This window comes from Macaca thibetana, chromosome 17 (assembly GCF_024542745.1).
Source record: "Macaca thibetana thibetana isolate TM-01 chromosome 17, ASM2454274v1, whole genome shotgun sequence".
Taxonomy (NCBI): Eukaryota; Metazoa; Chordata; class Mammalia; order Primates; family Cercopithecidae; genus Macaca; species Macaca thibetana.
Window position 1 is genome coordinate 71282379 of NC_065594.1, and position 27392 is coordinate 71309770.

General features: G+C 38.1%; 1 protein-coding gene across 1 annotated transcript in view; it reads left to right on the plus strand.

The window, feature by feature from the left end:
• The first annotated feature begins 20542 nt into the window (after window positions 1–20542).
• The window catches only part of GPC5 (glypican 5), a 1466403-nt gene continuing 1459553 nt past the window's right edge, over window positions 20543–27392 (plus strand). Inside the window, exon 1 of the mRNA XM_050766965.1 lies at window positions 20543–21106. Coding sequence (XP_050622922.1) covers window positions 20944–21106 — 163 coding nt within the window. The 5' untranslated portion in view covers window positions 20543–20943. The remainder of the gene's footprint in view (window positions 21107–27392) is intronic.

The window sequence follows — 27392 nt, forward strand, 5'->3', positions numbered from 1 at the left end:
TAAGGATAATCATTCAATATTATTTTTGTCATTTTACTATTTCTCAACATTCCTTCTAGAATAGTCAAACTCTTGTACTCATTATCCAACAGGCAAATCAAATTTCTGTTTTTCTACTCTCATTTTGTTCCCATTTCTTGGAATGTCTTTCTCTTTCTCTTGTATTTATCTGATATATATATATACACACACACACACACACACACACATATATATTCATTTTGTATATATTCATTATATATAAAATATATATATTCATCTATATATAATGAATATATATATTCATATAACATTCATATATATATAATATATATATTCATTATATATATATATTCTTTAGAGCCCTCACAGCCTCTCCCCTTTAGTGCAAAACTTCTCTGCTGCATCAAAGTTCTCTGAAATGGTTGGCACTAATTACGAAGTTTAACACCCACACTTTTTCCATAATTTTCATTCGGGTGCTATAGGTGTCAGTGTTGTCTCTACAACTAGTCTGTAATTTTCATTAGGGTAGAAATCAAATCTCTACTCCTCTGTATGACACAAGAAGCCTGGGCTCTCTATTCCACCTGTAAAGTCTACTTCAATACTTTATTGTTTTTCCATTTGAAATTGTATTGATGGGTAACTTGTTATATGTTGCAAAACTTTCACATGTATTGGCTACCCATAAGCTACTGTTTTTTTTGTAAGAATAATTCTTACTGCAAAATGACACTATAAGTTAAAAATTTTAAAACAAGATGTTTCCAATGACACATTTAAAATACATTAAATCAGAAGATTTTTGAGATGGCATCCAGTTTTAAACATACTAAGTACTTTTGAATATAGACCGTTAGCAACTAACTGATAGTTCTAAGAAACTTTCTAAAGGAAGATTTATTTTTCATATAATTCAAGCCAGAATTAGAAAACCTAAAATGTTAAATTTCCCAGAAACTTGATTTGAGTCCACAAGGGACAACATAAGGTTGTACAGTATTATTAAAACAGCAAAAATTTCTTTAAATGTTGAAATTACTAGGTTTGCCTAAAGGTATGTATATTTCAAAATAAAGTTGCTTAAGTTTTCATGCCTTTCTCCTATACAGGCTTGTGAACCCAGGCTACCTCTTCTTGCAAACCTTGTCTAATGCCATCATGTTTCATTTTGATATTCTCTAAGCACAGCAATTGGGACATTTCTTTCAGATTTCACCACATCTATAAAGTTCATTTTCTTAGCAAAAAATAAGAGTAGTGTTTGGCAGTAGTTCATATCTGGATGATCCTGGAGAATTTCAGGTTTCTCTTTGGCCATAGCTACTACAGATAAGAGTAATGGCCTGCCCTTCTTTGTAGAAAATTCCCCAGAACTGTGGTGACATCCTTTTTAGGCTTGTCAAACACCATGAAAGACAAACTGGATGACGTGAATTCTATTATAGGGACTCTGCCCTAAGGTTTAACATTTGAAAGTTTATGTTTGCTAAGTTTGTTGTTTTCCCTCTATCTTTCAGCCCCTGGTAGAAAGCATGTATCTCCTTATTCTTCAGATCAAGCTACTTAAAAAATTTTCCACCAAGACAGTCAAGGGATTCTGCATCTCTCATGGGAGCCAAGAGGGCTCATTAGGCCTCAGGTGCCACATGGAGTGGCTATGAGTCCTAAATGAAGCACCAGCTAGAATTTGGGGGAACTGATAACAGTCATAATTGTCATTAGCAACACTACTATATTAGAAGGGGGCCTTAAAGCATCATATCCCATAGACATGGATCCATTTTTTTTAATCTTAAAAAAGTTCTCAAACTTATAAGCATTCATTTAAAAATATGCATAACCTGCTTTATTTCCTGTTATGTAAAATATCAAATGTTATTTTCTGATTTCTGCTAATTAAAATTTTCAAATAGCATAACTATATATTACTCAATATTTGTTAGAATTTTTTTGATTTTTATACAGTTTTTAATGTACTTATCAGTATTCTTTTATCATCAAATATTTCCATCTATTTTCCAAACAGAACTTACTGACATGTGAGCCAATGTATTTTTCCTCAATGGATAAATCACATTGCTTTAAAATATAAATAATACACATTGTCTACATGTTATTCAACATTTTTTCCTTCACAGAATTGTGTTTCTTACAGATACTTATTTCTTGTTCTGTAAAAGAGTCAATTACCTGGGTATTGCCACTTTTGAACAGTTGGTGGCTCCAGTGCTTTGCAACTGTCTTGCAAGTGTGATACCAAAAATAAGATAGCTGTCTTTTAACTGTTCATTGCAGAAGTTGATAACAAAAAATACATTTGAGTAAATATAGTGTATTTTATCAGAAATTAAAAGTTTTATCAGATATGAATTGAGAAGGAAAGTTTTAATACTAACATATGCTTCAGACTAGGTAATATGAATACATATTACAACGACCTCACTGTGTGCACTTAAAAGATCTAAAGTGTTCCAATAGAAATATAATATGAGCCACATACCTAAATTTAAATTTTCTAGTAGCCACGTGAAAAAAGAATAAAAAGGGGTGGGTAATTAATATTAATAATATATTTAATACAATATGCCTCAAATATTATTTCAATGACATAATATAAAAATTACTGATGAGATATTTTATGTGCTTTTCTTTTGTTGGTCTTAAGTCTTCAACACCCAGTGTTAATTTAATACTTACAGCATATGTCCATTGGACTAGAAGTGCTCAGTAGCTGCTGCGGCTAGTGGCTACAATATAGGTGAGCTCAGATCTAACGTAGCAAGGGGCAACCCTTCTATTCACATTAGATGGATCCTATTAATATTTGATGGAGAGTGATTTTTATAAGTGAAATTCTGTAAAGAAACTATTTTTGCACCAATTTTGGTTCTAAACTTGAAGTTCTTTTCCCATAGAAAATCATCCAGAAGGCTTGCTTCACAATTTTGATGACATAGGAATGAAATATGTGGCTTAGCTAGCAGCATATTAGTATTGCAGTATTAACTTTTCGAGAGCTTTGTATTACCAAAGAATTCTTAGATCTCTGTAGAGCCGTTTTTTCGTTAATATTTTAGGCATATCATACAATTTATCCCATGCTTGACTTCCATTTCTGGTTCCTCCCTTTCACATTTCCAGAATTTAACTTACCATCTTATTTTATTTGTGAATTCTGAAGTGTACTAATATTAGTGATTACCCTTTACTGGCTGTTGTTATCATCTAGATTGTAAAGAACATGGCTTCTGGAATCAGACTACCTGGGTTTGAGTCCTGGCTCCTCCATTGACAAGCCGTGTGACCTTGGACTACTTACATACTTGTGCATCGTTTAACATCTAAAAAATGTAGAGAGTATAATATCTGATTCATGGGTTTTAGTGAAGATAAACCAAATGTATTAATGCCAAATATCTAGTACATGATAAACACAGTAAACACCAACCTACACATGTGTAGATTCTGTAATAGGTACTATTGTCCTCCTATCAATTTTGTCATATTTAACAAAAATAAAATGACTTGACACCAGGCCTTTATTTTTTTTGCAGAGTGAGACATTTCATTGAAAATTGTTTCTTATTTACACAGTTAACTTAATAAAATGGAATCTAGGTTGTCTTTTCTCAGAGTAGAGGGTAGAATCTTCAGAATATTTCACCAAGAAAGTGCTGAAAAGCACAGGAACTAAGATGCATGGCTCTGAACAGCTTTCTGGAAAATGTTGTTTTAGACCAAGTACATGATTTCCTCTAAAGCTGTTCATTCGTTATTATATAGTATCTATTCTGTTGCTAAGAAAGGCAAAGAGGAACCTTTTTATAGTGTAGCTCGTCTGTACAGCTATACAATATATTTATCGGGTAATGGTTGTGATACGGTTGTGGTACTGGGATGTCAGAGAAAATGAGGCATTTAAAAAGTTTAAGCACAGCAAAGTAGTTTTGAGTCTTGGAGCGTAATCTCCAGTTGCTGCTTAATCTCATCAAAATCGAACACGTTTTTGAAGCTAGTTAAGAATGTTTATTACTTTCTCAATTGTAAAGCAGCTTTCACATTAAGAAAATTTAGAACATCTGGAAAAACAAGTAATCTGTACCATCTGCCAAACTCTAATTTAGGAACAATGATCTGGGGAGGAAAAAATGAAAACCAATAAGTTGGTAACAATTCCAAAAACAACTACTAGAAGAATATGTGTGTAATCATCAGAATCTGGGATTTTCAACTGATAAGCATTTACCCTCTGTGGCCACAGATGTTAGATATACTACAAACAGTAAAAATGTGGAATAAGTTAGGGACAAGCAACATATTATGAAGTATATCAGGTACACTAACTTAAGATAAAATTGTAAATATATACCTTATTCATGTTTTAATTCTCCATTTCATTAAAATATTAATGAATAGATTATAAATCTCTACATTCAACAATGTGGAGGCACCTGAGATCTTTTAACTTTCTTAGGAAATATTTGCAACTCTTTTGTATTCAATCATCATGTTCTCTGAAGTGGAAAGTTTCATATTGTAGCTCACAGAAGTCTTTGCTGAATGAATGGCCTATGAAGTTGAAGCTTGAATTAGGCTGAAGGAAGTAAGAAACAGAAAGTGTAAATCTCAGAAAACTTTGGGAGGGAGAATTGACGACAATGATTGACTACATATATTAAAAGAGGAATAAGTACCAGTGATATTGTGGTGGAAGGTGTGAAAACCAAGACATTTGGATAAGATGGTTTTCTTTTTTTAAATGATGAGAGCATTGCTATCTGGGGAGTAAAAGTCTGATGGATTCAGCTGTTGAAGAGGCTTCTAGGGAAGTGAAGCAGGCAGGCAGGCAAAAATGAACATACTGTAAGCAGAAAACAGAGTCAAGGCACTGTTTGATAACATAGTTTTGGGTTTCTTTTTTTTGTTTTTTTTTGTGAGCCCTAACTACTGGCTATGGACTCCCCACAATAGAACTTCATGGGTGTGAGGACAGATAAATTCTGTGAGTACATTGAAAGTTCATTTGATCAATGTTTTCTGCTTGTAATTAAAATCTTATAGTAAGAAAAAAAGATTTAATTTTCAAAATAATTTATGCATAGATATTTTTACTGTGCAGGCACTACCGCAGTTTTACCTTGAGTTTTACAGATTAACCAGAAAAATAAATGAGAGTAAACATGTTCAAGTGATTTTTCTTTGATGAAACTTTAACATATTTAATGTTTTATCCAAGGTCTTAATAACTGTCATAAGAATCAGAATTATAAAATGAAAAGTTTCATGGTGCATGTCGACTTTCTCCATATTTCAGTGAGAATTAACCCAATATTTAAAAAAAATCTTCTCAGCTTTTCTTTAAGGGAGAGAGGGGAAGTGGGGAAGACAGAGAAGTGGTGGGGGGAGGAGGGGAGGGAGAGAGAGGGAACAAAGAGAGAAAGGAAGGGGAAGGAGAGAGAGAGAGAGGAAGGGAAAGGAGAGAGAGAGAGGAAGGAGAAGGAGAGAGAGAGAGAGAGAAAAAGGGGAAGGAGAGAGAGAGAGAGAGAAAGGGGAAGGAGAGAGAGAGAGAGAGGGGAAGGAGAGAGAGAGAGAAAGGGGAAGGAGAGAGAGAGGGGAAGGAGAGAGAGAGAGAGGAAGGGGAAAGAGAGAGAGAGAGAGGAAAGGAAAGGAGAGAGAGAGAGGAAGGAGAAGGAGAGAGAGAGAGAGAGAAAGGGGAAGGAGAGAGAGAGAGAGAAAGGGGAAGGAGAGAGAGAGAGAGAGGGGAAGGAGAGAGAGAGAGAAAGGGGAAGGAGAGAGAGAGAGGGGAAGGAGAGAGAGAGAGAGAGGAAGGGGAAAGAGAGAGAGAGAGAGGGGAAGGGGAGAGAGAGAGAGGGGAAGGAGAGAGAGAGGGGAAGGAGAGAGAGAGAGAGGGGAAGGGGAAGGAGAGAGAGAGAGAGAGGGAGAGGAAGGGGAAGGAGAGAGAGAGAGAGAGAGGGAGAGAGAGAAAGGGGAAGGAGAGAGAGAGAAAGGGGAAGGAGAGAGAGAGAGAGAGGGGGAGGAGAGAGAGAGAGAGAGAAAGGGGAAGGAGAGAGAGAGAGGGGGGAAGGAGAGAGAGAGAGAGAGGGAGAGTATGTGTGTCTTTCCCTCTTCAGTGATTCCTTGGTGAGAGGAGTTCCAGTTCTGTTACATGCTACTGGACCTTAAAACAAAACAACCATATTTAAACTTTCTGATTATCTGAGAACAAATAGTTATATTCTAAACCAAACACATTCCTTCTTGTACTAAATGCCTTGATGATACACAAACGAACTCTTTATTGAGTCTGTATACAAGGACTTTACTGTAGCAGAGGTGATAAATCAAGACATGAAATATAATACCCAATAATGAGGTGATAAATGCCATACAAGAGAAGTGAGATGAGAATTGAGGAGAGGATCATGGCTTTCATATAAGACAAGCTGGTTTCATGAACAATGGTTTTAATTTGAGACATGTTTAGGGACTGGGAATAAAAGTCTAGGAACGAACGGCTTAGGCAAAGGCACAAAGATGAGAAGAAGAAATTATTCAGTTTGGCTTGAATGAAGTTCATGTAAAAGGGAATGGTGGAAAACAATTCTAAAGAACTAGGTTTGGACTCAGCTCAAGAACGATCTGGAATGGTAGGTTGAGTAAGGGACTGTGGTGTGTCATTGCGCAGAGTGAAAGTAGTTAGGGGCACAGGCAAATCTCCCCCTCCCTCCCTGCCCACCACCGGCTCTTAAAGAAAAGCTGAGAAGATTATTTTTTAAATTTTGGTTAGTTTTCACTGAAATATGGAGAAAGTTCAACTTGGTCCATGGAACTTTTTATTTTACATTTCTGATTCTCACAATTATTAAGACCTTGGATAAAATGTTTTATTTAATAATGTTAAAGTTTCATCAAAGAAAAGTTGCTTTAACATTTTTACTCTCATTTATTTTTCTGGTTAATCTGTAAACCCAGACCTGTGTTCTGGATCTGGTTCTGCCACTCACTGGCTTTATGATCTCAGGCAAATCATTTAACCTATTTGAGTATTGATTTCTTTCATGTGTACAGGGATGATAATTGTACCTGCAAGCTGTAATGTGGATCAAATGAAAAAATGAGTGTTAAAACACTTACCACAGACTCTAGTATATATAGTAAGTGGTAAAACAAAATGTGATTACTAATAAATACAATACAATAGTCTTAACTTTTACATTATGTGAAATTGTCTTAATTCCTAAATTACCCAAATCATGAGGCAAAACCATCCCCATCATTCTGTTGCAGAGCTAAGCTTATTTTCTGTTTTATCCCTAAGGCTGTCTATCTTATTTAGATTTATATATAATTTGGGGGCTGTCTTTTTATACTTGTAGAATATGAAGACTAAAAAATTAATTATATATGATATTTTAAAAATCTACCTAAATAGCGAGAATAAATGCCTTAATTCATTTTGAGCAATTAAATTTTTTCTGCTTATTGTTTTTCAAGAGCCCTTGTTTAAAAGCAATAACTATCTCTCTTATTAAAGTTTGTAGACTTTCACAGCTGCAAGAGACATAACAGGCCATTTAGCTCAGTCTCTCTAGGGAAACCAGAAGCTCTGAGAGCTTGGTGAATGGCTCAAGGTCACAGAGTACTGAAAATGCAGGAAAATTTAGATTATATCCAAGGGCTGATAATTTTCCCTCCCCATCGTTATTTTTGTTTGAAGATTTTTTAGTCATGTAGTAATAAAGTGCAAGGACAATATTTTATTTTACTTATAGCACTATCCAAATTAACATACAAACAGTATGAAAATGTCAATAACACTTATCCTGTGGTCTCTTTGGCCCTTCTAGAATAATTGTTCATATGCACTATTTATATTTCCACCACTGGCTGTCTAGACTGAGTTGGTTTTACCCCCTCTCTGTCACCTACCTCACTGACTCCTAGGCAGCCAAGTAGCTGGACGACGGGGAAATGCTGAGGCTGAGTGAATAGGAGCAAGGGACATGAGCAGTGGAGGAAACCACAGGCAAGAAAGGGAGAGGGGGAGTTCACATTGTTTAATAATCTGAAGGGCCTGGTGGGCTTCCACTTAACTACTACTGCCCACTGACTTCAGCTCCTGAAATCGAATTAAGGCATACTAATTAATTTGGATATAAGGGTTCATCTTTGTTAGAAATATACTAATTAGAAATATACTAATCTGCACAATGAGCAGTTATAAGCTCCCACTAAAATCTCTTGTGATGGGGATGGAAGGCAAGTGCTAGCCTTTATTTTAGTGCATTTTTCTTCCACTCATCTTTGTATATGCTGCCTTTTCTTTCTATAATATTGGGAAAGGTGAATTTTTTTAAAGACTGTAGAATTTTATTTGCATAAAATGTCCATTTTCAGATTTTAACTGTAAATTTGGAAAATACTTGAAAGTATAAAAAAAGTAATAAACTAGAAACAACCAATTAGCATTTTTAGCATATTTTTATCACCGCTTTTTTTCTATGGAGTTTATAGTGCAGCATCTATTATACTTTATGTACACTTCTTTTTCTTTTCTTTTCTATTTTTTTTTTTTTGAGACAGAGTCAGCTACATTGAGAAGTCCTCCCACCTCAGCCTCCTGACTAGCTGGGACTGTATATGTTTCTAATCTTAGTTTTCTCATCTGACAGCCCTCAAGTTTTTAGAAACATTTAAAATGTGATTTTTATTGACTACATTCCTTTCCATCATATTGATGATGTGGTATGTGGACTGTTTTTATAAGTGCTATGAGTGAAAACATGAGTCTGTACTTTCCAAACCCTATGATTTTCAACATTCCCCCTTATATAAATGACTTATTATAAGGAGATATATGTTCTTAAAGATTTCTATTTAACCGCATTTTGAAATATTAAGAACATCAGACGTTAAGCAATCACACAAGAAACACAGCTTACTTCTCAGGTTTTGTGCTTTGTGAAGGTGTTGTAGCCTTTCTTTGAGTACTCTGATTAGGACATCTGTAACCTTTTATGGTCCCTATTTGTTTTTGTGCCTTTCTAGTTTTCAGAATTGTACATTTTTTTGAGGGCAGGGACAGAATTTGATCCAGCTCTGCATCCCTAATTCTGGGCTTGGAATAGAGCCTGGCATGTATATAAGTGCTTTGATGTTTCAGTGTATCATTGAAGTGATTCAGGGCATACTGAGAGTTGATACAGAAGTCAGTGGGGTTTGCTCTGAATCAATGGTTTAGGTAATGCTTTTTGGATTCTGAGGAAACATTCGCTGTATTAAATGTATGAGCAGAGGTGATATTGGGGAGAGCTAGTATGATTGTTTTTCCAAATTTTCTGTATGTAACATCTCCGAAGTGAGAATAAGGACAAGAGAATACAAGGAGTGTGTTTTGAATTCTGAAGTTTGTAACATATATTACACATTTTTTCTGAGAGAAGAATATGTTAATTAGTGAAAGCCTAGGCACAGTTTGAAAACACATGTTCCTTTGTAGACAAAGTTTCTTGCTAGGCTTGGTGGTTCATACTTGTAATTCCAGTACTTTGGGAGGCTGAGGTGGGAACATTACTTGAGTTCAGCAGTTCAAGACCAGCCTGAGCAACATAGGGAGACCTAGTCTCTACTTAAAAAAAAAAAAAAAAAAAAAAAAAAAGGTTATCTGGTGTAGTGGTGCAGGCCTGTAGTCCCAGCAACTTGGGAGGCTGAGGAAGAAGGATCACTTGAGTGTGGGAAATGAAGGCTGCAGTGAGCTGAGATCATGCCACTGCCCTCTAGCCTGGGTGACAGAGCAATACTGTGTCTCAGAAAAAAGGAGAAAAAGAAAGTTTCTTAAAGTGCTGTTGTGTTTATTTATGTTGATATGGATTTAAGAAAATAAAGCAGGCTGGTACAATGTGTGTGTTGTAGATATTTCTCTTCAGAATATTTATGCTCTATCTGCATAAAGAGCAATAGAGATCATTCTATGTTTAATTTCCATGGTTAGTGTGCCATAGGTCAGGTAATCAATATTTTGATTTGCATAATACATAGCAATGCTCAATAAATATTGGTCAGAGTGAATGCAATGATTTATATTTAGAAGTGAATAATGAATACAGATATGGTTTTAATTTTTAAATTGTACTTTTATCAACATAATTTTTTTTAGCTTGTTAGTCCAGTTTTGTTGTATTAGCAATAATTCAGGGGCTATTAGACTAGTAGAAAAAATAACTTTAATAGTTTAAGCCTGGTTATCTGCTCTCACATTCCTGAAGATCAAATATAACACATGGTATCATTGTTACATTATCATCAGTCAACCTTCATAGTTGTACTCAAGTGGAATGAATAGGAATATAAGTATCAATCCCCATTAGTGTACTTCCTAACAAGGTGGTCTACATCTGAGTCTCCTATATGCATTTGTGAGCTTTTCAAGATGCTGCCCCTGGCCTTTCTTTCAAGCACTAATTTAGAAAACGTTTGCTGAATTCCTGTTATGCACTAGATCCTGTGCAGAGTCTGGAGCAGCTTAAGATTTTCTTAAGGAAACAAACCATAACTGCATGTTTACTTAAATAATGACATACAATTAATCAGTACATAGTAACTGGCACAATAACATGTGATAGGAACCCAGAGGTGGAAGACAATAGTGTGGAATTGCATGACTGGAAAAGTCCTTGTGATGAGTAAGTAACTTGAGTGGAGCTTTTAACAAAAGAGAGGTGGAGAGCAAGAAGGAAGTATTCCAGGCTTAAGTGATGCTTCAAGTTTAAATAAGCAAGGTACATTTTAGGGAAGATAAGTGGTGGATTTTTGTGCCTCCAGAAGAAACAGAGGGTTTATGTAGGAAGAAGAGTGAATTTAGATAAAAGTAAAGGGAACTCAATATGTTTAAATGTTGAGCTTTCATGAGAATTTTATGAGAATAGCTCTGGATCCCAAACCAAGAATCTGATTTTGGATAAGACCCGGGAATCTGCATTCTAATACTCCCAGTGAATATGTTACTGGCATTCCCTGAACTATATTTGAAGAAATACAGAGGTAGATGCTAGACTCTAGTTTGCCACCAATATACATTGCATATATATATATATGCAAATATTTATTACATATATATGTAATAAACTACAAATAACCAATTAGCATTTTTAGTATATTTATAATATACCAAATATATTATGTAGCATACATATATTAATGTAAAAGACTGACTGGGCCTAGGATGAAAATGGACTGACATGGGTCTAGGATGGAGAATGATTTAGACCAGAAAGACAGTGTAGGTGATGACCCCACTCTGGGGACTAGTGCAATCAACTGGTAATTTTTTTTTTTTTTTTTTTTTTTTTTTTGAGACGGGGTCTCGCTCTGTCACCCAGGCTGGAGTGCAGTGGCCGGATCTCAGCTCACTGCAAGCTCCGCCTCCCGGGTTCACGCCATTCTCCTGCCTCAGCCTCCCGAGTAGCTGGGACTACAGGCGCCCGCCACCTCGCCCGGCTAGTTTTTTGTATTTTTTAGTAGAGACGGAGTTTCACCGGGTTAGCCAGGATGGTCTCGATCTCCTGACCTTGTGATCCACCCGTCTCGGCCTCCCAAAGTGCTGGGATTACAGGCTTGAGCCACCGCGCCCGGCCTCAACTGGTAATTTAAAGAGAAAGGGTGGGGAAGTTGGAATGAAAAAGATGAATATGAGAGATAAATGGATAACTTGATAAGTCATGTAATTTATATTACATAGAGATATTAAAGGAGAGAGAATACGAACATTCTGGTTTAGCAAGGATAATTTTATTAACAAAAAGAACAGACCTCGAGCTCTTGTATTTGTCAATAAGTTTAACAATGGATAAGGGAGAGTGTGAACCGGGGAGAAGATAATAACATCCCTTTGATAAAAATAGAGTTCGAGATGATGGTAGAATACCCAAATTAAAAAGCAGATGGGGCAGATAAGAGACCAGACCTAGAGAGAAATGTCTCTGGATATTTAGCACAGATGCTAGAGGTAAAGGCATAAGCCCTCAGTATTCATTTTCTAGGACTGCCAAACCCACAAACTTGGGGGCTTAACACAGAATTGTATTCTCTCAAGTTTCCAGAAATATCCATAGGTCTGAAATCAAAGTGCCAGCAGGGTTGGTTCCTCCCGGAGGCTCTGAGGGAGGAGGTATCTCATTCCTCTTTTTAAAAGAATTTTATTTTAAGTCCTGGAATTGCATGTGCAGTGTGTGCAGATTTGTTACACAGGCAAATGTGTGCCATGGTAGTTTACTGCACCTATCAACACATTACTTAGTTATCCTCAGCAAACTAATGCAGGGACAGAAAACCAAATACCACATCAGGCTCATTCCTCTCTTAACATCAGGTGGTTGTCAGCAATCCTTGGCATTTTTTGGGTTGCAGTTGAATCAATCTAATCTTTGCCTCCATCTCATATCTCCTCCTTCTCTGTCTACGACTTCTCTTATAAGGACACCAGTCATTGGATTTAAATTTAGGATGATTTCATCTTAAGATCCTTAATTAATTACACCTGCAAAGATCTTAGTTCCAAGTAAAGTAACATTCTGATATTCAAAATGCATGGGTGGACATGAATTTTGAGGGGACACTATTCAACCCAGGACACCTTCCTTGGAAGAATAAGTAGAAAAAGAAAAGCAAGGTCTAGGGCATAAGCCTTGGGAAATTCTTAGGCAGGGGGAAGGTGGAAAATAGGCAAAAGAATAGACAAAGAAATGTTGGTGAGAGAGGAGAAGACCGAGGACCGTCAATTTTCAGGAAAGCTGAAGGCGGCAGAAACTTAAAGAGAGTGTTTAGCAATGTCAGACTCGGAAGATACATGAAAAAAGTTGGCCGTGTGGTTTTGGACTAATCTCATACACAGAGATCAGGAAAGTAGTTAGATCATTTAGAAATATTGGCAGGAAAAGGAAAGTGAGGAAAAACTAGGATGCTATATAAGAAACAGAGCAGAGATGAAATGATATATATTTTACTAAGATAAGAAGGGCCTAAATACATTCTCCAGGAGCAGAAAGATGGCAATGATGTAAAGTCTCCTCTCGCATATCCAGAGAGAGAATTGTTCTCTCTTCTCTCAAAATTTGGATCAAGAAGAGAATTCAAAAGTGGTCAGAGCAAAGGGTTTCTCCTTTCTGCTTGAGAGCATGAACTGCTTGTACCTTTTCATATGCAAATATAAAGAATTAGGCTGAATGTTAATTAAATTGGAAAGACAATTGTAAAGTAATATTACATTTAGGGAGAGTTAATAAGGGTGGTACATGGTCCTTATTTATAAATAGCAAAGATTAAACATGATAAAAGGGATTCTTACATGGAACAATTAAAGATCAATTATGACAATGGTACACAGCAGCGAAAGCCTCTGGAAGAACTTCCTACTCGTTAATCAAAGATAATTATCAATTATAAAGTGTAATCATTAGGAGAGTGTCTACATTTTGCATCTTAAAAAGCTGATGATAATTAGTTTCCAGATCCCACTCTAAGTGCTCATTATGTTCAGAGAGGAGTGACTCTTTTACCCTTAAAAGTGACTTTTACCTCATGACCTCGAGCAACTTAAAATCTCCTGTACCTACATTGAGTTGAGATGATGCTCATTTGTTCCACTACTCAAAAAGATAGTTTGATAGGTGCATAACTACTATACTACATGAAGGAACCGCGTTACAAATATGGGGAGGGCAAGAGGTTTTAGTTTTGAATTACTATTGAGTTTAGAGGAGAGGATTTATTACCTTAAATACCTCTAGGATGTAACTAATAGATCACAAATTAATGGAAGGTATTTTTTTTTTTCTGGTGGGGAAGAAGAATAATGTCTAGTTACTGAGTGGTCACATAATCCAAGAATTGTACAAAATACTTCACATATATTATCTCAGTTAACCCTATCAACATTATAACATAGACATTGTATTTTCCCCTCATTTTACATAATAAGTAAAGGGAATATCAGAATGGTTTTAACAACCACCAAAGTGACACAGATAATGAATACCCATTCTGGAGAATATTTGATAACTAGCATTAAAATTAATTTTATCTGAATATATTAATATTTAAGATATTGTAATGTCAGAAGTTGCAGGAAATCAATTAGGAAAATAATTCTTTAACTCTTGATTCAATAATTAATTTAGTAGTAACATTAACTTTTAAAAATATCTACCTCAAATTTTTAATCATAAAAAGTAATGACAAGAAGTGAAACAGACATCAAAGATTTACTGAAAGTCAAATCTAGAAGATGCAGTGATCCCCAAATAACTTGAGAAATTACAACCTGGTTCTGAAGATGTTTATTGATACTATTCTATCAGATAGTGAATTTTCCACTTTGAAAGTAATATAATAATTTAGAGATTAAGTGAAGTTAAAAAGTGGATTGCTGCTTAAAAAAGAATCAAAGATTTTAATAAAGATAACATAGGACACACGAGATTATCAACCTTATAGCAGCCAAATTTATTCAATAAAGTTATGCAATGACTACAGAGGGTAGAGGTGGATATTTGCAGGCTCACTTGACCTCAGAAGGCTTATCATCTGGCAGATAAAACTCTTGTGACCCCTTAGTTCTCAGGTTAAACAGCCGGCAATGTTAGGTATAAAGTCTTATAAAGGTTAGAGACTTTTTTGCGTAGTTTAATTTCTGGAAAACATTCACCTAAGCAAGGTTATGTATTTCATGTATTTAACAACTGGATTTATTGATTAATATAATTATTTTTCCTTAAGATGTTGGTATAATTAATGATGCAATGAAATTCTGATGTGAATTTCACTCTATTTGGAAACCAAAAATAGTTGGTGCAAAACAAACATTTGAATGTGAGAGAAATGTGAAGTATATTCATTTCCATTATATTGTAATTATACATAAAATTTACACATGCAATGCATATTGCAACTTTGAGGGACATGGTTTTCACATTCTTACATTATAGACTAGAAGAAAATTATTTGAAGACATTTGGTTTCATAAAATCATTGAGTGTTGCTGGTTTCTTTTCCTAGTGTTCTAATACTTTACATTCTCTTTTTTTTTTTTTTTTGAGACGGAATCTGGCTCTGTCGCCTAGGCTGGAGCGCAATGGCCGGATCTCAGCTCACTGCAAGCTCCACCTCCCGGGTTTACGCCACTCTCCTGCCTCAGCCTCCCGAGTAGCTGGGACTACAGGCGCCCATCACGTCGCCCGGCTAGTTTTTTGTATTTTTTTTTAGTAGAGACGGGGTTTCAACGTGTTAGCCAGGATGGTCTCGATCTCCTGACCTCGTGATCCGCCCATCTCGGCCTCCCAAAGTGCTGGGATTACAGGCTTGAGCCACCGCACCCGGCCTACATTCTCTTTTTGAAAGCAACTATTGTTTTTATTTCTCCATAAGTTCTCTGAAAAAAATGAAATGTCTTTCATTAGAAATTGTAAATATAAAACATGTAAAATTAAAGATAGTACAAAATACTTTTGAAATTTTCACACAGGAACAGTATTTATTTAAGGCTTTTTGTGAAATAGTTAACATTGTCTTTGCCTTGAAGCACACTTGTTATGAGATAATGACATAAGTATATCTAAAATATTTAAAAATCATTGATAAACATGTACTGATGATTATGAGGGTTTTCAAATTGAAAAATATAGGTTAGTGGTATACAGAAACACATATGTGTGTGTGCGTATATATATACATTAGTGGTATGCAGACATACGTGTGTGTGCATTTGCGATTTTTGAAAATGTTTGCTGATCAAAATTTCCCACTGACTGTCATATTAATTTCAGTTTGATGTCTGAGTTTGAGTATTTTATGTAATGTTTTATTTGCTGTGTATTCTCTCCTTTAGGCAGCCTTGCCTTCTCCTCTCCTCGCCTTGCCTCACCTCGCCTCTCCTCTCTTCTCTTTTCGTTTCTTTTGAGACACGGTCTCACGCTGTCACCCAGGCTGGAATGCAGTACTGCAAACATGGCTCACTGCAGCCTCAACCTCCTGGGCTCAAGCGATCCTCCTACTTCAGCCTCCCAAGTTGCTGGGGCTACAGGCATGTGCCATCATGCCTGGCCAATATTTTGGAATGTTTGTAGAGACAGGGTTTACCTATGTTGGCCAGGCTGGTCTCAAACTCCTGGGCTCAAGTGATCCTCCTGTCTCAGCTTCCCAAAGTGCTGAGATTATAGGCGCGGGTTACTGTGACTGTGCCCGGTGGTGATTTTTTTTTTTTTTTTTTTTTTTTAACAGAACCATTACTATCTTCACTAGAGATTTCAAGGAAGTATCACTCAATTTCCTTCTGGTTACTTGGTGGCAGAAATTCATTACTGTGGCAGCTCGGGTTGACCTCCATCTTGGCTGTATTTACTGTGCAACCAAGGGCTTAGAGCCTACATCGGAGGGAGAGAGAAGGTAGGGCAAGACAAAAGTCAGTACTTTTTTTCGAAATAGTGAAGTGGAAGTTATTTGTATTAAGGATATTCTTTCTCTGACCACCTCCTTTTCACCCAGTTGATGAAAGATGGATCCGCCTTTGTAAATAATATGAGATGATCAAACACACAAGACTGGACAGATGAGATTCACAGCAGTTTGTTAGTCACATACACTCATAGCCCAGGGGAGGAGGCTACCACATGCCACACAGGGCCATACAGGGGAGGAGGGCCTTCATTTGGGAGCAGAGTGAACCTGCAGGAGTTGTGGGAGGCAAGCTTTGTAGTAACAAGAAGATGGTGTGTTGCAGGGAGGACCCCTTGGTTCCCACAGGCAGACGTGATTGTCTTGTTGGAATAATTGCTCTGAAGGGAGGTGAAAGCCATTAGGTTGAAGACAGGGTGGGATGGAGCTGGTTCAGCTAAGGGAGGTAGCCAGCAAGCAAGCCTTTCCTTTTGAGTGGGGGGCATATCTGGCCAGAGCAGGAGAACTCATGGCTAGGGAGCTCGTGAGGCTCAAAGATGTTAAGGCAGTTGATGGGATTTTAGTGCTTACAAAACAGTTCTCATAGTGAAAAGCTTGGAGGAAGTAGTGGAGGTAGGTGGAGGTAGGAAGTAGGAGCAGGTGGTATCTTGGCCAGCTGCATGTCAGTGAGGTACTATCAGGCTATTGTTGGAGCCAATGCAGGGCTCTGGGCCACTATAGCCAAGGTATTCAGTGGGTTGTCCACACAGACGGCTGTGAGTACCAGAGTTTCTATTCATATGATAGGTTGATTTCAAGGGACCACAAACCACGTGTCTGGCTTGTCATGCAGGCAAGTGTAGTGACTAAGGGGGTACAGAAGTTATGAAGCCTGGCTTGCATTTGGGCTCTTATCAGGGTTTCTAGAAGGTTATTTAATCTCCTTGTACTTCAGTTTTCTCAGTAGTATAATAATAACTGTCTCATGGAATGGTTGAAATGTTAAATGAGATAATATCTGTAAGTGCTTAATAAATGTTAGCTCTTGTTATTGACTGGGTATAAAAGTTATTCAAATCAGCTTCTGAGGGTAAACTAATTAGTGGTCAGTCTTAGCCTAAAAGAACAGTCAGCATTGAAGACTCTGTGATGTCATTAAATGACCTAAACCACACTGGAGGGCCTTTTTTTTTTTTTTTTTTTTTTTTGAGGTGGAGTCTCTCTCCCCAGGCTGGAGTGCTGTGGTGCAATCTGGGCTCACTGCAATCTCTGCCTCCTGGGTTCAAGCGATTCTCCTGCCTCAGCCTCCCGAGTTGCTGGGATTACAGGCACGGGCCACCACACCCAGCTTATTTTCATATTTTTAGTAGAGATGGAGTTTCACCACGTTGGCCAGATGGTCTCGATCTCCTGACCTCGTGATCCACCTGCCTCAGCCTCCCAAAGTGCTGGGATTACAGGCGTGAACCACCGCACCTGGCCGAGGTTTTGTATTTCTCTTTACAAGGTCCTAAGTTGACAAACTATAAACGTATACACAGTTACATAAAAAGTATCAGGGAAGTTTTGCATTTAGAATATTACTAAGGTGTATTTTAAGTAATGACCATTTAAAGATTCTCCTATCCAAGGGTATTGGTATTTTGAAAGCAAAGCACAGTGCCTATTACATAAAAGACATTCATTTTTTGAATACCTTTTGAAAAATAAGGCATTATAACTATCAAATTATGGAAAGTTTTCCCTAGCTTCATTTGTAATGTTTACCAGTAAATTGAATAAGAGGCTAGTTATGGTACAATTTGCAGAGGTTGCTCTAGAATGTTCTTATGAAAGGGATCGTGGCATTGTGTTCTGGGTGGAACTAGAAAACTTGTTTCGAAGCTTGGCAGCTTCAGTAGCAGGCATATTGTTGCCTTCCGTGGTGGGCTTAGGGATACTAATAGGAAGATGCCCTTCCAGGCCACATGCTGGCTCATCCGCTTTGCTAGCAGTTATGCATAAGAGGTAGAAGGAAAATATATTTATTTTTTGTTAATGGGGATATTTTATACAGACTAAATATATTCTTGTTAGTTCCTATGGCATTTCTATAAATGACCTCCCACCTGTTTTGTTAACTTATAAAATCACTGAGAAAACTTGCTTGCATGTCTCTTTAAACTCCTGTTAAGCCTAGAATAGTGATTTAAAAAATTGTATGTGTTCAACCAATATGTATTAGTCGATTAGCTTTTACTGAACCATCAATACTCAGTTGTATTTTTGATTTTTATTCTTGCAAGATACACTGTTTTAGAGATTCCAGTTAATGTGTTAGATGGTAATTTAAGGATCTTTTTGATGCTAAGAGTCTATGATGATCAAATCTATCAAGGAGAGATCTTGGTAAGAATAAAGATGTTTTAGAAAAACTTGGGAATTTATTAGCCTTATATAGAGATACAAATAATTCTAGTAGAATACAGTTATATAGATAGAAATTATGCATATTTACTAGTAAAAAATCTGATAAATGAATAAACAGCCTTTGGTGTTCCTGCCCAAAGGCCTTTGGTGAAACTTGATGGGATTTTGTGTACCATAGAATAGTCAAAGGGAGCCTCTGTAGAAGAGCATGCAGTCTGGATTTGGAAACCTCAGTTCGATTTCTGGCTTTGTCACTTACCTTAGGCACTCAGTAAGTCACTTGTCCTCTCTGTTCCTGTTTCCTCATCTGTAAAACAATTATAGTAGTAACTACTTAATAAGGTTGTTATAAAGATTAAATGAGTGAATTCATTTCCATAAAGTACGTAGAATATTATCTGACCCCCATAAGCACTATGTATATTCTCATGGTTTTTCTTGTTTCTTTTCATAGATACAGCTGACTTCCAGGCAATCTTTCCATGCTGGGTGGTTAGAGCTGGAGAGATTCATGAAGAGCATTGCCCTTTGAAACAAAACCTCATATTCAGAAAACTGATGCCGAATACCAAGTAGCATGATTTCACTCTGAAGCAGTGTCTCAGCCATTGCCCTGGAATGGTTTTAAAGCAAGTGATGTACTGCTGAAAGTGCTGCCTTTGATATCAAATGTTCATTAAAAGTTTTCACTAAGACATAAAGTTTTTCACTACTCTCTCTTGGTAGGGGTTCAAATTTGAGATGAAATTCCTTAAAGTGGTTAAATCATTCATTGTCCCACCTGCCTGTGCTTTTAACTAGTTTATTTTACAGAAGGAGTACTCTCTTCAAGTGGCTGTGGATTGAGACACTCTTACAGGCTTAATTGTTGAGTTAATCACATTTACAAAATGCACCTGCCCTTTGGTTTCTGGTGCATAATGCATTCCTGTTGTAAACTGTAAATTGACAAAATTCCTTTGCCATTTTACAATTGCTTAAAGTCTTTATTGTTCTGTATTCCTTGTGAGGAACTCCCCTGAGCACTCTTAGTTGCTCTCTGAAAAATATTTTAAAGAAATTCCAGAAGTGATAAAGCTCAGAGGGGCCCCACAGATACAAAGTGCTGAAGTAAAATATGATACTAAATGGTGATAAGAGACTTAAAACTAGACTTCATTGTGATAAGAATGTGATAAAGCTTGATTGTAATACTTACACCGTCTTTCAGAAAATCATGATGTTATGGAAAAATGTTCCTAAGCAGTAACACAAAGCAATTTAAAAAAATAGCTTCTCATGTGCACTGTTTAAAAACCTAAGTGTTATGAAGTCTCTCAATTGAAATCTTTAACTGTAGATAGTTTTTGTTTTTTGTATTATGTCCAGATTCTATTTAATGCAATTAGAATTCAAATTCCTATGTATTGAGGACCTTGATTACATAGATGAGATATTTCTTAGTTCCAGTTGGTGTTTGTCATCTCTTGTCTTCTCTGATCCTATTTATACATTCTCTGTTTTTAACAGATAATTCTTCCCCAGAATGGACTGGGAGAGCGAGGTCCGGGTTTCGTTTTATTTATCTGCATCGATGTTGCTCCGAGTCTTCAGCCCTGGGCCCGGCAGGACAGCATCTCAGCGGTGCGGAGCGGGACAGCGCGCAGGGGCTGTGGCGGGGGCTCGGCCTGTTCGCGGGGCGGGGCGTGCGGGGCGGGGCTTCCGCGGAGCGCAGACAAGCGGGCACATCCCAGGTTAGAGGCTGCGAGCCGAGCCGGCGGAGGCGGCGGCGGCAGCGGCGGCAACTGCAACAGTGGCAGCAGTGGTGGCCAGAGCCGGATGCTCGCGGGCTCCTTGCGGCTCCACTAGTTTTCTTCGCTCCGCCCAGCGCCCACTCGCCTCGGCTGGGGAAGAAGACCAGACGGTGCTCAGCTCGAAAACTCTGGTGTCTCAGCTTAGGGCCTCCTCCGGGAAGAGCTAAGTGCTCCCAGGTGAAGCCGGTGCCTGCGGGCGGTCCGTACACCCCGCAGCCTGCTCGCACCGCTCGAGAGCCTCGGCCGCCGTGTCTTCCACGCCTGCAGCTCAGCCAGGGCGCGCGGGGCGAGTGGGGTCCCCTGCGGGATAAAGGGGACCAGGACGGCGAGGATGATCGCACAGACCTGGCTGGTGGGCTTTCGCTGCCTCCTCCTCCTGGCCTTGGTTGGATCCGCCCGCAGCGAGGGCGTGCAGACCTGCGAAGAAGTTCGGAAACTTTTCCAGTGGCGGCTGCTGGGAGCTGTCAGGGGGCTGCCGGATTCGCCACGGGCAGGTAAGGGGCAATGAGGGGGTCGCTGGGCGGGGGGCGTCCGAGCCTGACCTTCGCTCCCCCGGGCTCCCTTGGTGGCACTCGTGGGAAGATGACCTTTCGGGCCCTGCATTCGCGCAGGGTGAATCCCGGGGAGGCCTCCGGGGATGCTCGGTGCGAATAGCCTGAGTGCAGCGCAGCGCAGCGCAGCTCTGGGGACCCATAACCACGCCTGCGACGAAGCCCGATTCTGGGCGTCTGCTTCCCGCCCGGCTCCCTTAGCCTCGGAGGATGATTTGGAAGGAACCAGGAAAGCAGACATCAGGGCGGGGGGCACACGCAGTCTAACTGCGTTTCTCTTCCGAGTAGGAATTTCACCAGTGCCCCACTGGGGATTTCGGTTTGCTGTTTTCTCATAAGGTGGAGGGAACTGAATTCGATCGCCCCAAGTTTGGTACTAAAAATCACAAACCTGCGATATACCCCTTTGCTGGAGAATGGGGCACAGAAAAGGGCAGCCGGTCTCCTCTGTAATTAGGACTTGAACCCTGTGCACCCAGAGACGTGACCCTTAGCTGCCCCTCTGTGCCCTGGCATCAAACCCTGCTTGGAGGAACCCAACAACCCAGTGTGTCTCCCAGCACCACGAGGTAGTTTTTAGCCTGAAAAGTGTTATGGCAACAGGCGATCAAACCGAACGTACTGGGGAGTCACTTGACATGGATGAGATATACCAGCGTTCCAAAGGGAAAGATACAGTTTGTGTGGCCAGCGTGGATCCTGCTTCCTGTGAGCGCCTTTTGCCTATGCTTTCGAACCCTGCTCCCCGTTTCCACCGCACCAGTTTCCTTCTGCTGGTGGGAGTTCCAGGGTAGGTTCTGTCTGGAAGAATAGGTCGTAGCTGTCAAACGTCATAGCAGGTGTCTGGAGCCAAGTAAGGTCTTACTAGAGCCGTGGCTGTGACTCTGAAGCCAACACAGACGAATCTGTGAGGTTATTGGTTGAACAAAGAACTTGTGGAGGACGCTTAAGTCTAAAATCCATCTTCTGTTTGAGTTTCCACGGTTGGGGGACTTGCTTGTAGCACTGAGGAGCTGTGAGCTGTAGCCGCTTTTCTTGACTGCTTTGCTTGTTGTGAACTCAATTTTAAGTCATCCCAGAAAGAAAATCTAGGCATTCGGAAACATTGACTCCATTTGAGTTTACATGACCAGTCTTAAACCCAGTTATTTATTTGTGTACCTGTTTCGTACTAGGTGCTTTTTCTATATTACTTGAAACAAAGTTGACATTCTCAGTTTAGGGCGATTCTTCTATCCCCAAACAAAATATCACCTTATAGATCTGTAGTTTTCTTAGTGCATTCTTTTCATTAGGAAGTAAATCTCACTTATCGGCTGCTGATAAAACTAAAGTGAGTTTGTGTGTGTGGGTGGTGAGAGTGTTATGATGTGAGATCCTCACTTGAATTATTAGGTTTTTACCCCCAAATACTGTAACTATGCCTGCTATGTTCACCGAATGGTGACGGCCAGCCCCTTCTCCCCAGTAAGGACCTGAATTCACTCCACTCTGGTATCTCAGTATTTCTGGTATCTGCTGAATGCAACACATTGATGGGTTGTTCATCACTTTTGAAGATGAACTTTCCAGGGTATCAGTCACTGAGACAGTGTCTTACTAGGATGTCAGGGAAAACTAAGGCTCTGTCCTAAGGAGAGAGAAATAACTGTAATTATTTGCATTTGATACACATGACGCACAAAAAAGTGCCACGACGGCAAGGAATCTTTCTTTCCTAAGTCACTCTGGATTGTTTTCCTATTGCTAGCACCTTTTTCAAATCTATGGCTGAAGGTGGTCGAGGAATCACCGGAGCACTCACAGAAGAGGCTTAGAGCCATCGGTGGTACTAGTGAAAAGAAAAGCTAAGTTCCTTTAATATTTTCACTAAGAAAAAGTCACACAAAAGTAAAAAGTGCTATGCTGATTTATACCCACTGCCCCAAAAAAGGCATTCATTAGGAATTTGATACAATTCTGAAGTTTTGTGTCTGTATTGTTGGTCATCCTTTTACAAACAATTCAGCAAAATATTAAACTGTTTTTTAAGCACTGATTCCTCTCATCTCTCTAAAAAAACCCCTCAATCCCAAATTGAGTAAACCAAACATACCACATGCTTAGTAAATACTTTTCTTTCTTTTTGTATTTTTATATTATCTACAACATTTAACATGATTGAATATGGTAATTGACTATCATATTTTCTAAGATTATCCTCAATCTCAAGAGAGAACATGGTTTAGTCATTTCTACATGAGAATACAAATAGTAATATCTTTTAACAAATGTATTCATTTAGCACGTAGCCTTTCACTGACTAAAACACATTTAATTTGATTTTTTTTTTGGAAGTACATATTTTTACTGCTTTCTTGCATTTCTTGTTCACAGTGGTTAATCCCTGAGATGTCTAGCCAAAATGCAGTTTGTATAATATAAGAAGGTAGAATAAGTTTTTAGTTTCTTCCTACCTTTGTGACTTTTACTTCTTCTGAAAAAAATGCTATCCAAATTGAAATTATTAAAATTGTGAGAGCAGTGATTTAAACCGTTTCTCAGATTCCCCTCACCTTTGTTCTCTACCCTGCTCCAATTCTTTTAAGCCTATTGAGCTCCTAAGGATGTTTGGATGAGAAATGTAAAAAAGGAGAGAAGGTGTAAATGTGATTAGAATTACAGATTTCCCTGTGTTCTGATTTTATTTTCTAAGTAGTAGTCAAGGTGCCCTTTGCTCTTGTTTATTTTATTCGGAAAAGAACTGTTACTGAAAGTGTCTTTTAAAGGTCTTTTCATTTTTATTTTATTTATTGGGGATGGGATAATGCTTTTCTATTAAAATTCTCTTTGCACATGCATTGTGCATAGTTCACACATGCCTCTTTTAGAGGATACTTCAGAAAGAGGAAGTTTATAAAACAAGTAAGGGTTATATTTAGATAATTTATATACCAACTATTTTTTGAAATGTGTGTTTGTTGATATAGAACTCTATAGCAAGTATACTCTCTATATCAAGTAGTCTGTGAAAGTAACTTCCTTGGTATATTTTGGCTATAAATAGAATAATAAAAATAAACTCTTGACATGGTTAAGTGAAATTTTAATACTAAAAGACACTGTAAGCAGTGCTCTGAAGTTGTTTTTGTTTTTTTAAACTGCTTTCATTATAATCAGATTTTTTTATTGCTCCAAGGACAGTGTAGTTTCATTCTCACACCTAAGAAAAATGATCTGCTTGGTAACCTTGGAGTTTGGAATTACTGGATAGACATTTGGCTTTTAAAACTTGGTTCTGCCACTTGTAGTTCTGCTTCACAGATAAATTATCATCTTGAACCTCTGTTTTCTCATTTATACATAGGAATATTTTTAAAAAGTGTTTGCATAGGTAAAATGAAATAATGTAAAATGTCAGAAATCCAGGCACATAGTAAATGCTGAAAATATGTTCATGTTTTCATTATAATTTTTTTTTGTTTAGTGTCTTGATTTTAACTTGATTTTTAAGGATGACATTTTAATTTTAGGTCTTTATATATCAAAGATGTTTTTATAATAACGAGTTGGTTTCAAGTCAGAAATGATTATTTTTCAATTTGGGAAATGTATTTTTATCTGAAGTGATATCTGTTACATTATGGTGAATATTTTGTTTATTTTTGTGAACGAATAAGCCTCAATGAAACAAGCCTGTGCCACTGCTAGCTGCAATGCTCGTAACCACTGCCGCCACTGCCACACCACCATTCTTCTGTCTATAGGGAGGTAAAATAGTGCTTCTAAGGTGGTTTACAGATTCACACAATTAAAATGTTGGTGACCATAGTCACTCATGGACAGTAATCTGAAACTGGGACTCTGTTTCTCATGAATTAACCAGTTTTGCTGTTTGAACAATGTATTTATGGTGATCAGATTTCCAAAGCCAGAATTGGGACCCGTCGTGTGACATTGGGGCAGATGATTAACATCAGGATTGCCCTGGGTTGAAGCCCACCAGCCAAGAACCACTGGAAACAAGATGTAGTAAAATTAGATTCATTTTGTTTGTTGCAGCAAGGGAGATTGCATACCAAAGGAACTCTGGAGAGTTTGGTAGTAGGTAGTTGGGAGGGCTTTTTATGGGATTTGGGCTTGTGGTGGGCTATTATAAGGAAGGTTTAATGAAGTGGGGCAATTCAGGAATTGGCTATTTTGAGAACTTTTATCTAGGTGTTAGAAAGATTAAGGTAGGGTTAGTTGTCATAAATAAAGAAGCAGTAGTAGCTAGTGTTGGTCAAAAGAGGGGAATGTTTAGTTATTTTAGTTAGAAAGGCAGAGTGCCTTTCTCCTCATCCTTTTATACCACAGGTCCCAAGAGGTCTTGCCTCATCATTGTTTTCTAATTCTGTGAATGTTACTTATCTTGAATTGTGAGCATCAAGGCCCAGTTCCATTGCTAGGACAGTTTGTCACCTTTTCCCTTGGGAAGTCCAGTCTGTGCTTTGATATCTAAGAGAATCATGTGTTTCATTTTTCTCTAGGTGTTTGGTGCATCTTTTTGTTTTGTTTTGTTTTGTTTTGTTTTGTTTTGAGACGGAGTGTCGCTCTGTTGTCCAGGCTGGAGTGCAGTGGCACGATCTCGGCTTACTGCAAGCTCCGCCTCCCGGGTTCACGCCATTCTCCTGCCTCAGCCTCCTGAGTAGCTGGGACTACAGGCACCCGCCAGCATGCCCAGCTAATTTCGTTTAGTGCATCTTAATGGTGGAGAAGTGAGTTTGATTGTCTACTTTAGGGTCATAGAATCCAATGCCTCATCAGGTGCTGAATTATACTGATCACACATATTCCCTTGTGGGGTCAATTGTAAATATTGGTGTCAACTATAAACCTTGTGCATCAACTACAAATATTATATGCATCCCCATTCTCTCTCCATCCCATAATTTAAGTTCCATTTTGCTGAATGTCCAACATCCTATAGTTGTAAAATTGACTTAGGAAGGGTACAACTTGAGGAACTTAAGAATAATATTTTCCACTTATCACCCCCCAATCCCTATTATTTTTCCTTGTTTCTAGCCTGTTAAGCTTTCTGGAAAATAGGTATTTTTGGTATGTACGTGTGTGTGTGTGTGTGTGTGTGTGTGTATAATCCACTTTCACATTGTCCTTATATTTGATGAGAATACTTTGTAAATCTACAACATTTCTTTTATAGTTACCTGGTAAGACCAAAAACAACATTCTAGCTAGGTGCCTCACCTAAACAGACATGATTTATAGATGAATGGTCACTTGGTATAACTGTTGAGCCGACAAACAACAGATCTGATTTGTTAAAACGGGGTTATGAGAGACTTCAAACATACGCCTGTTGAAATAGATTCTCTGTGAATGTGGTATCTGATCTACTTGGTTAAGTAACAATAGCCATTAATTTTAATAGACAATAGCCATTTTCCATATCTACCTTTCTTTTATAAAGTCCTGACCTTCAACAAGAAGAAAAGGCAGCACTGAATATGCTCTCAATTCTTGAACTTTTCAGTTTTAGTAAATCTTCCATTTCACTAATGAGATTGCCCGATTTATGCTAAAATGATTATTCATTTCTCTATGAATCACAACAAACAGCACAGCCTTTGATTAGCTGCATCAGGTCCACCTATGGCTACTATGTAAGTTGAATGTGCAGTGCACTTTTATAGAAAGAAAAGGAGATGTTATACTTCCATGTTTTTATGGAAGAATGTATGAAAAGTGCAAATAAAGTAAAATAATTTTACCATCTAGAAATTACCGCCAAAACGCCTTTGCATTGTCTTTTTAGCATGCTCATCAGCCCCCTGCTAAGCATGACTATTTTTTGAAAGAACATAGAATAATTTCCTTTTTGAAAAACAAGCCTTTTCCAATTATGAACATATCTTTATTTCCCATTTCCCATGCTGTTAAATATCTTTCTAAGCCTGATTTTTTTAAGTGGCTGTATAGTATTGTATTAAATCTCTGTAGCATAAATTAAATTCATCTTTGTCTTTAGAACTGCAGGTTTCCAGTATTCTCTACAATAAAGTCACATGGCTGAGGACATCAAAGGCACACATGCCAAACTCTTACACAACTCATGGCTTTGTACATGATCTACATTACTATACATTAAGGCTTTTCAACCTGAGTGCCATTGACATTGGGGGATTGGCAATTCTTTGTTGCGGGGTGCTGTCCTGTGTATTGTAGGATGTTCAGAAGCATCTCTCAC